General features: G+C 43.5%; 1 protein-coding gene across 4 annotated transcripts in view; it reads left to right on the top strand.

Annotated features, from left to right (window-relative positions):
• Positions 1 to 9,249, top strand: part of LOC121554966 (myc box-dependent-interacting protein 1) — a 32,191-nt gene extending 22,942 nt beyond the window's left edge. Inside the window, exons 12-19 of one of the 4 annotated variants that reach the window (XM_041868700.2) lie at positions 5,353 to 5,475; positions 5,929 to 6,024; positions 6,327 to 6,350; positions 7,370 to 7,729; positions 8,202 to 8,279; positions 8,499 to 8,573; positions 8,694 to 8,795; positions 9,039 to 9,249. In XM_041868700.2, coding sequence (XP_041724634.1) covers positions 5,353 to 5,475; positions 5,929 to 6,024; positions 6,327 to 6,350; positions 7,370 to 7,729; positions 8,202 to 8,279; positions 8,499 to 8,573; positions 8,694 to 8,795; positions 9,039 to 9,140 — 960 coding nt within the window. In that variant the 3' untranslated portion in view covers positions 9,141 to 9,249. The remainder of the gene's footprint in view (positions 1 to 5,352; positions 5,476 to 5,928; positions 6,025 to 6,326; positions 6,351 to 7,369; positions 7,730 to 8,201; positions 8,280 to 8,498; positions 8,574 to 8,693; positions 8,796 to 9,038) is intronic. The other 3 variants (XM_041868701.2, XM_041868702.2, XM_041868703.2) reach the window with 3 other exon arrangements.
• The last annotated feature ends 1,821 nt before the right edge of the window (positions 9,250 to 11,070 follow it).

The raw sequence follows: 11,070 nt of genomic DNA, 5'->3' as shown, positions 1-11,070 counted from the left end.
GGTTGTAAGGCAACAAAATAGGAAAAGTGCCAAGGAGGGAGAATACTTTCGAATTTGATCCCAATAGCCAGAAGGGGGAGCCATGGGAAGCAATGAACTACTAAAATTCAGCCGTGGCAATCTATTCATTTTGACAATTGATATTCTGCTGGTTAAAGCAACTGGCATATTATCTACTGAGGTCGGATAAAATTTAATTTGAGCATTCTGTTAATTTGAACGTTCTGGCAATGGTTTTATCTAAGGAAGGAAATATATCTACTCCCAAATATTTAAAATGGGGAAAGAAATGGGATTCCAGAAGTAGAGATGGAGTCTTCCATCGGGGTCTTGAGAGGCAGTAGGGTTGATTTGCTTTGATTAATTTTAGAATTTGAGATGAAGCTGCATTTATCTATGATCTTCAATGCATTTGGGAGTGATTGAGATACATTGTTTAGATATAGTAAAATGTCCTCTGCGTATAATGAGATGATGTGATCAGTAGATGTTAAGGAAATTGGTGTTATTTCCTTCGATTGACGAATTGCCTTGGATAATAAGAATAGCAAAGGAGAAATTGGATCACCTTGTCTACTGCTTCTAGTGATTCTGAACGGAGCAAAGCAGATATTGCCTGTTATAACTATGGTTGAGGGATTGCCATATAGTATTTTTAATCATATTAATGAAATTGGAGCCAATTCCCATATGTTCGAAGACAGACCAGACATATGACCATTCTAGTCTATCAAAAGCTTTTTCTGCATCAAGAGATAAAACAGCCCAAGGAGCTGTAGATTGTGATGAAGCATCTAAGATATATAATAGTCGGCTGAGGTTATCCGAGGATATTAAAAAAAATAATAAACTAGCTTTTTGTCCGTGTGGACCAATTTGGGTAAGTCTCGAGACGGGACGACAACATTAATATCTGTATTTTATCAAAGAAAGAACACTGGGTGGCATCCTTACCTTTTGAAATAATCTTATTAAATACTTTTTTCTTTACATAGTTGAATGTGCTGACAACAAAATCAAACAAAAATGATCAATGGAAATTAAATGTATCAACCCACGGAGGTCTGGATTTGGAGTCACCCTCAAAATTAAAGTTAATAAAAGCGAAGTTAGCGCTGTATTCACGTCTCTCCCAAATGAACCTTTGTGAACGGCTGTGTTAATTATTTCGAGAAATCGTGGACCTAATTGATTCCAACATTTTAAAATAGACCTCAGGAGGAACATTGTCCCATCCAGGTGATTATTCATGCTATCCAATGCCCTTTGGAGTTCATTGAGAGAGATTTGGGCTCTTCATTCTTTTAGGATTTACAGTCAGAGGTGTCAGAGTTCTTTATAGAAGCGGGAGAATCTTTGATTGATTAATTGGGGTTCTGATAGTAATTCCCCTGTTTCAGATTCAATAGTTGCTATATCAGCTAATTGATCATTACTGCGTGGTTTGTTGGCCAGTAAACGACTAGGACGATTACCATGGAGGTAATGGTTGAGCTCTCGATGGACGGCAAATTCTCCTCTCTACCTTATCAATAAATTAAGTTCTGTCTTGACTTTGGAAAGAGTAATAGCTACCTGGTCTGAAAATAATGTTTGTTGATAAAACCTTTGGTGGCATCCCATAGAATCCGGGGGTCATCAACTTTAATTTTTAATTGATCATTATGAATTAATTTAGTTAAATTTCAAATTGATCACAGAAAGTTTGGTCAGTGTGGTGGTAAGTGTGGTGGTAAGTGTGGTGGTAAGTGTGGTGGTAAGTGTAGTAGTAAGTGTGGTGGTAAGTGTGGTGGTCAGTGTGGTGGTAAGTGTGGTGGTAAGTGTGGTGGTAAGTGTGGTGGTAAGTGTGGTGGTCAGTGTGGTGGTAAGTGTAGTAGTAAGTGTGGTGGTAAGTGTGGTGGTCAGTGTGGTGATAAGTGTAGTAGTAAGTGTGGTGGTAAGTGTGGTGGTCAGTGTGGTGGTAAGTGTGGTGGTCAGTGTGGTGGTAAATGTGGTGGTAAGTGTGGTGGTCAGTGTGGTGGTAAGTGTGGTGGTCAGACAAGCTCATATGTCAAATTTCTATTTTCTTCATTAAAAAAGGTGTAGATAATAGTATGAAATCGATTCATGAAAATGTTTTATGCCTGTTTGAGTAGAAAGTGTACTCTTTTGCTTCAGGATTATCTGTTCACCAGGCATCAATGAGGTTGTAATCAGAGAGTATACAGTGAGGGAAAAAAGTATTTTATCCCCTGCTGATTTTGTATGTTTGCCCACTGATAAAGACATGATCAGTCTATAATTTTAATGGTAGGTTTATTTGAACAGTGAGAGACAGAATAACAACAAAAAAATCCAGAAAAACGCATGTCAAAAATGTTATTAATTGATTTGCATTTTAATGAGGGAAATAAGTATTTGACCCCTCTGCAAAACATGACTTAGTACTTGGTGGCAAAACCCTTGTTGGCAATGACAGAGGTCAGACGTTTCTTGTAGTTGGCCACCAGGTTTGCACACATCTCAGGAGGGATTTTGTCCCACTCCTCTTTGCAGATCTTCTCCAAGTCATTAAGGTTTCGAGCCTGACGTTTGGCAACTCGAACCTTCAGCTCCCTCCACAGATTTTCTATGGGATTAAGGTCTGGAGACTGGCTAGGCCACTCCAGGACCTTAATGTGCTTCTTCTTGAGCCACTCCTTTGTTGCCTTGGCCATGTGTTTTGGGTCATTGTCATGCTGGAATACCCATCCACGACCCATTTTCCAATGTCCTGGCTGAGGGAAGGAGTTTCTCACCCAAGATTTGACGGTACATGGACCCGTCCATCGTCCCTTTGATGCTGTGAAGTTGTCCTGTCCCCTTAGCAGAAAAACACCCCCAAAGCATAATGTTTCCACCTCCATGTTTGACGGTGGGGATGGTGTTCTTGCGGTCATAGGCAGCATTCCTCCTCCTCCAAACACGGCGAGTTGAGTTGATGCCAAAGAGCTAGATTTTGGTCTCATCTGACCACAACACTTTCACCCAGTTCTCCTCTGAATCATTCAGATGTACATTGGCAAACTTCAGACAGGCCTGTATATGTGCTTTCTTGAGCAGGGGGACCTTGCGGGCGCTGCAGGATTTCAGTCCTTCACAGCGTAGTGTGTTACCAATTGTTTTCTTGGTGACTATGGTTCCAGCTGCCTTGAGATCATTGACAAGATCCTCCCGTGTAGTTCTGGGCTGATTCCTCACCGTTCTCGTGATCATTGCAACTCCACGAGGTGAGATCTTGCATGGAGCCCCAGGCCGAGGGCGATTAACAGTTATTTTGTGTTTCTTCCATTTGCGAATAATCTCACCAACTGTTGTCACCTTCTCACCAAGCTGCTTGGCGATGGTCTTGTAGCCCATTCCAGCCTTGTGTAGGTCTACAATCTTGTCCCTGACATCCTTGGAGAGCTCTTTGGTCTTGGCCATGGTGGAGAGTTTGGAATCTGATTGATTGATTGCTTCTGTGGACAGGTGTCTTTTATACAGGTAACAAACTGGGATTAGGAGCACTCCCTTTAAGAGTGTGCTCCTAATCTCAGCTCGTTACCTGTATAAAATACACCTGAGAGCCAGAAATCTTTCTGATTGAGAGGGGGTCAAATACTTATTTCCCTTATTAAAATGCAAATCAATTTATAACATTTTTGACATGCGTTTTTCTGGATTTTTGTTGTTGTTATTCTATCTCTCACTATTCAAATAAACCTACCATTAAAATTATAGACTGATCATGTCTTTGTCAGTGGCCAAACGTACAAAATCAGCAGGGGATCAAATACTTTTTTCCCTCACTGTATGCTGGAGAGCCTTGGTTGCATGTGGATTGTAGTTGGTCTTATTAGATTTATCTCGCATGTCCAAAATGGCATTCATGTCTGTCCCAATAACCAAATGGAATTCAGTGTTCAGAAAATCAAAAAAATGTAGGATCATATTAATTTTGGAGTGTACACATTAATAAAGGCTGTTTTCTTTCCATTATTGACACATTTAAGGAAAGTGATTCTTATGTATCAATATGATTACAGATTTAGTTTTGTTTGGGGCTGATGAAAAAGAAGCCAGTTTTGTACAAATGGTTCTCTATTCTATGTGTGTCTTTTTGGAGAAGGTGTGTTTCCTGGAACATTGCTATATCAATATGGTTTCTTGCTAGTACATCAAGACAGCTGGAACGTTTACTAGGACTATTAAGGCCTTTCAAATTCCAAGAGAGAATAGCTAGCGTTGACATTGTTTAAAAAAAATATTATTAATGATGTAATTGTTACATTGTATCTTTAGTATTGATAGATGTGAAACAAAAAGCAGGATCCACAGGGAACAAACCCACCCCATTGGTCGAACCATAGGCTACGCGGTGTGATTGTGCGTGGATAGCATACCTGAATACTGAGACAATCAAATTGGGGTTAGCCTAGATCTGTCGGCTCGTCCCCTTGTGTGTTGGGCTTGATGTGCTTCTCGAAGAAGTCTTGAGCGGTCTTGGCAGTGGAAAACCTGTGTTGTATTCTGGAAGGTCAAGATGAGTTTTACCGGAGAGACGAAGCCAAGTCTTAGATTTAGCTGGCGTAGCTGGGATCTCACCTCGTCGTAGGTCTCCCTCTGTTTCAGCAGTTCAGCACTCAGATCTGAGTAGATTCTGATCCTCTTCTCAGCATAGGTCAGAGCCCCCCGATTCCGCTGTGAGGTGAACAATTTGCCATTTGACTTCAAAACTGTGGATTTGTACAATCATACGCCGGGATCCGTTGCGGAGAGGAGCCCGTGTGTTGCGCAGTGTTTATCTGCGGCCTAGGACCCAGCTTCTCTGCCCAAACGGTTCATAGAAAAGATTGATCATGAAGGAAGTTGGGTTGCCTGCTTCCACAACAGTTTCAAGTCCTGTGACCCGCACAGAATTTATGGGAATGATTTTTTCGAGTGATTCTGTTTTCTTTTTTTAGGAGATAGATTTTCCCGTCTAGCTTGGTTTTGCGCAGTTTCCAGGTCATGGAGTCGCATCTCTGTCACATTGGCAGCTGTCTCCAAACGTTCCACTTTAGTTGAGTAGGTATCCACTATAGAAGTGAGCAGGTCAAGAGATTTAATTTATCGGTTTTAATTGCAAGTCGAGGGCAGAGATAATTTCCTCACAAACAATGTCTTGAATGCTAGCTACTGGAGAGAAATAGACCTGCCATTGTTCCTTATAATACAGTGAACGTACCACACCTTAATGTGATGTTATATGTTGACAATTATTTTGAAATTGAATTCCATTAATTCCTAGTTATTTTTTGCAAAAGAAAGACACACGTTTCAATGTGGCGTGTTTTTTGTTACGTTGTGTAGCTGAGACCAGCGATGCCGCCGCGGCCTGAATCCAGCCCCTGTCGGGACATGAAACCAGAAAATATCATTAACCTGTTTGATGCTGCTGCTGCTCCGGGCATCAGTGTTACGTCTCCAACACAGGTAAGGCCTGTTCTCTGTTCTCTTCCTTTAACCCTTTGTGACTCCTTACCCTAACCCTTACTCTACCCTAATCCTGCCCTATCCCCCTTATCAGAACCCTAGCAAGCTGTTACACATCGACAGAGTTGCAGTTGATATTTTGTTGATAGGCCTTCTATTGGTGACTATCATCCAAGGTTGGGGTCAATTTGGAATTGAAGTCAATTCAGGAAGTGATATGAATTTAAAATCCAAAAATTTTAAACTTTTGACATAAATAAATAGCATCTCGTTTTTAGATTAATGACAAGTTATTTCAAATGAATTGAATTGGAATTTCAGTTTTGTTCCTGAATTGACTGTCTTACGTTTGACCTGACCCCAACTCTGCTATCCACATAAAGTGTGACCCCTTGCTAATCCCGCCCTCCTGTTAACTGTCCGTATGTATCTTGTCCTTCCGTCCCCTGTCAGTTTGAAAGCCCTGCAGGGGCCAACCTGTTGGACATGGACCTGTCCACCCTGGCTGCACCATGTCATGGTGGCACAGCCGTGTCCCCAGCCTCTCAGGTGGGTTGGCCCGGTCTGTCAGATGGCCAGGCAGGCAATATGTCAAGTGGGCGCTCTGTCATATTGGTATCAGCTCCTATACGTGTATGATACACGCACAGAGCCTGGCTGAGTTCAGTCTGCATGGAGAGATATTCATTGCCACTGTGTATAGTTGACTCGTTAGCATTTTCACCATTTCTGTTCGTTTAGACGTATGACGTTGAAGTGCATGGGGTTGAATTAAACAGACACAGTGTTTATTTTGTGTTTGAGCATCTCTACCCCTCTCTCTCTCCCTTTCTCTTTTTACCCCCCTGAAGGCGGTATCATGGGACACGTGGGAGGTAAGCACAGTCATCATACTCTATATTGGCCATAGATTCCTTCCAACAGGGACTGGCTAGCTGATCCAACAGGGACTGGCTAGCTGATCCAACAGGGACTGGCTAGCTGATCCAACAGGGACTGTCTAGCTGATCCAACAGGGACTGGCTAGCTGATCCAACAGGGACTGGCTAGCTGATCCAACAGGGACTGGCTAGCTGATCCAACAGGGACTGGCTAGCTGATCCAACAGGGACTGGCTAGCTGATCCAACAGGGACTGGCTAGCTGATCCAACAGGGACTGGCTAGCTGATCCAACAGGGACTGGCTAGCTGATCTTAAGGACCGCATGATACTCTCAGAATAACAAAATAGTTATTTTCATGGTTTTCAAGGTTTGCTTTCATGTCGTGACCAAACTGTTATCTCCACAGCTCTGTGTTTTTGTTGGGGAAAATAGTAACAAAAAATAGAACCGTACCTCTGGTCTTCCACAATGTTACCTGGTAGCCTGAGTGCCAGTCTGTGCCATCATGACATCATGCCAACTCCATAACAACAGCATTCTTTGAATTGGAAAAAGCTAATGATCGAAAACCTAATGATCTTTCCTAATTGGTCTTTTCACTTCTTCGCCAAATCCCCCACGTCTGAAATCATCCATCTTTTTATTTATCAATTAATTAATTCATTTTATTAATTTGAATTAATTTCCTACATTTCTGTTATCCCTGATAATTGGCTCATTGCCATGGAAACCCTGGCCTGACCCGGTTCTTGGTCACTATGGCTTCCTATGGCCTATTATAACCCATTTCACTGCCCTCTACCCCCTACCGTCGCCCCTACCCCTCGCCCCTACCCCTCGCCCCTACACCCTATACCCTTCCCCCTACCCTTACCCCTTGCCCCTGCCCATTGCCATGGAAACCCTGGCCCTAAACCCGGTCTCTATGGCTTCAAATGGGTTCCTCATGCCAATGGACATGACCCATTCTGCCCATTTAATTGCCCCCCCCGACCCCTCGCCCCTCCTAGCCTGAGGAAGCTCCTGCTCCACCAGAGGAGCCCAAGGGCTGGGATGATGATGGTACCCTGCCGGTGCGTGCTGCCGGCTGGGATGATGACGGTACCCTGCCGGTGCGTGCTGCCGGCTGTGGGGATGACGGTACCCTGCCGGTGCGTGCTGCCGGCTGGGATGATGACGGTACCCTGCCGGTGCGTGCTGCCGGCTGGGATGATGATGGTACCCTGTCGGTGCGTGCTGCCGGCTGTGGGGATGACGGTATAGCTGCCGCCACGGCAGGCTGGGATGACGACGGCTCTCTGCCCACTGCTTCCGCTGCCGCGGCCGAGTCTGAGGCTGCTGGCTGGGATAATGAGGAGGGGGTGCCCCAGGTACGATGGGAAGGGTAGGATGCATCTGGAGCTGGGTGGATGCATCGGCTACAAAACTGGAGGATACTGATAGCTGTAGCTACATGGTGGTGGAGCTCCCTTGGTCTGTCAGGTTCAGTCTGGTTCAGTCTGGTTCAGTCTGGTTCAGTCTGGTTCTTTCAAGTAGTAGTAGGAAGTGCCAGGTGTCCCTTGAAAATAGGTCTTCTGACCTCAATGGGACTTCCTGGATAAGCAAAAGGGTTAAATAAAGAAAGAGGGTCTTGTTTCTCCAGCTCAAATTCAAAATGAAATGTATCCCAGTCGTTCAGTCTGTGAATACTGCCTGGCTGTAACAGAGGGTAGTTGATACAGTCGTTCAGTCTGTGAATACTGCCTGGCTGTAACAGGGGGTAGTTGATAGACTGGGGTGTATTTTAGTGACATCGTGATGTGCTGTATGTGGAACGGTTCTTCTTCTCACCCTCTCCAACAGCCTGACACACCTGCAGCGTCTACACCTGCAGCGTCTACACCTGCATCGTCTACACCTGCATCCGCAGCACCAGAAGAGGTAAGTGGCACCTTGATTGGTTGGTTGATTAATTGATTGATTGATTGATAATTGATTGATTGATTGGTTGGTTGATTGGTTGATTGGTTGATTGGTTGATTGGTTGATTGGTTGATTGGTTGATTGGTTGGTTGATTGGTTGATTGATTGGTTGGTTGGTTGGTTGGTTGGTTGGTTGATTGACTGATTGACTTATTTTTGTCACTTCTTTTGACACAGACTCATGCTGTGGCAGCAGCAGCAACCAACGGGGATTCAGAGGCGGTAGAGATGCCTCCAGGATTCCTCTTCAAAGTGAGTGGGGATGATGATATGTGAATAAATGCTCCGTAGTGTAATATGTATCTATTATTTCCAAGTAGGAAATTAAATTAAACTGAATTTTACTATTTTCTTGATCCTCATCATGTTCAGGTGACCACAATGCATGATTATGCAGCTAATGACTCGGATGAGCTGGAGATGAAGGCTGGAGACATAGTGCTGGTTGTGGCCTTCGACAACCCAGAAGAACAGGTCAGTGATCTTAGTCATAGCCTGATGGTACGTTCTGTTTATGCTTTATCAAATGCCTGTCTTTGTTTGTACATGATTATTATTCCAACAATAGAATAATTAACTACATTTAGTAGCCTTGTTCGAACCAGAATGTGGCCATTTCTGTAGTGTGAGGCACCTTGAGTCTATCTCATGGCCTTAGCTACATTACAAACTGTGTACTTTGGGTTCCGCTTAATCCACACGATGTGTGTGTTTCAGGACGAGGGTTGGCTGATGGGGATGAAGGAGGAAGACTGGATCCAGAACAAACAGAGCGCGCTCAAAGGAGTGTTCCCCGAGAACTTCACCTCCAGGCTGTGAGAGAGGAGACGCCATATTTATTATCCTCCTTTGACCTCTCTCTCTTCCACAAGATCCTATATTCTCTTCTCTCTCTCTCTCTCTCTCTCTCTCTCTCTCTCTCTGCCAGAATCCTCCACTCTCTTCCCTCTCTCGCTGCCAGAATCTTCTCTTCTCTTCTCTCTCTCTTTCCACCAGATTCCTATTTTCTCTGTCTCTCTCTGACCCAATGACCTGTGCCATCCTCAATTCCCCTGTCCTAACAGCTGTCTGTCTGCATTGTCATCTGTCTGTTCTGTATCCATGAGAAACAGCACTGTATCGTCAGCTGTCTGTTCTGTATCCATGAGAAACAGCACTGCATCGTCAGCTGTCTGTTCTGTATCCATGTGAAACAGCACTGCATCGTCATCTGTCTGTTCTGTATCCATGAGAAACAGCACTGCATCGTCAGCTGTCTGTTCTGTATCCATGTGAAACAGCACTGCATTGTCATCTGTCTGTTCTGTATCCATGAGAAACAGCACTGCATCGTCATCTGTCTGTTCTGTATCCATGAGAAACAGCACTGCATTGTCATCTGTCTGTTCTGTATCCATGTGAAACAGCACTGCATTGTCAGCTGTCTGTTCTGTGTCCATTTCTAGGATGGTTCACATGCTCTTGTGGGTTAGAAGTCATTTTTGGGGGGAGTACTGAGGCTATCGGGTCAGATTGTGGCATATCAGTTGATTTGCACTCGTTTTAAATCGCGATAAAAAGTTAATAAATATGTTTCCGTATACGTACATACTTTCAAGAGATATATTACAAAGGAGTTCATCTAGTGTTCTTTCCCATCTTTGGCAACACAACCAGGCAGAAAATACATTGAAGATGACCCTTAGGGCTTTACAGAGGGTGTAACCTCTTAGAGAAACTCTAGTGGTAAGGCATCACAACATAATACCAGCCCTAAGAAACCTTAGACCTTTTTGATATGACTAGTTGGCTTTCTCCCCAGCCCCTTCACCCACTAAAGTGTGTTTGTGTCCAGGTTGCCAGGTTTTGTGATGATTCCGGGTTGCCAGTTGTGTGTGATGATTCTGCCTAACTAACCCTCAACCCGGTTCTATACTGTATGTAATAGTCATCTGAACCAAACGTTACTAACTTAACTCTACATTCCTGCATCATTTAAACCCTTAAGATATTAAGGAAGCAGACCGTCTGTGGACACTAGATATGGTTGTGTTTTGGTTCCTAAAGGTGTAACAATACAAATCTAAGTCTGAAGGGATATGCAGTTTATTTTGAGAAATGTTATGTGTTATGTTTCTCCTGTGAAAGATGTTAAGTAACTCTGACCCTTCTGAGGTTGCCATCGTTCTATAGTTTTAAAGATGGTGTGGCTGGTGGTTTACGGTCCAGATTATTCATCATTCAGATTAACTCATTATTTGTGTTTGTATGCTGTCGAGCAATGATCATGGAAGATATGTAAATGGTGAAAAACGGTCAACTCAGAAATTTAAATAATATCATAGAGACATTGTTGTATCCCCAAGCCATGCCCCAGTGCAGTGTGACTTCTGTCATCCAGATTGCCATTCAAACTGACATGACCTGCTGAAATTCTGCTGTAACTTTTTTGTGTCTGTGGGAGTGTCTATGAGCGTGTGTGTGTGTGTGTGTGTGTGTGTGTGCGTTCATGAATCCGCAAGTGTGTGTGTGTGTCCTTTCCATACAGAGAGCTTTTGTCCCTCCTCAGCTGTACCTCTCACTCTATTTATATGCTATTGTCATTGCTTTCACTTCCTCCTGTGTGGTGATTGGATAAGACAGTTTTACAGGAGCCATTCTGATCGGTTAAGGACTCAGGAGAGACTAATTCCACTCAGTCATATTTAAGTACTTTTTATGTTTTTGCTGGCATTATTATTATTATTATTATTATTGTGCATTTGTCGTG

Source organism: Coregonus clupeaformis, chromosome 40, assembly GCF_020615455.1.
Source record: "Coregonus clupeaformis isolate EN_2021a chromosome 40, ASM2061545v1, whole genome shotgun sequence".
NCBI classification, from domain to species: domain Eukaryota; kingdom Metazoa; phylum Chordata; class Actinopteri; order Salmoniformes; family Salmonidae; genus Coregonus; species Coregonus clupeaformis.
This window is presented reverse-complemented; position numbering and strand designations above follow the sequence as displayed.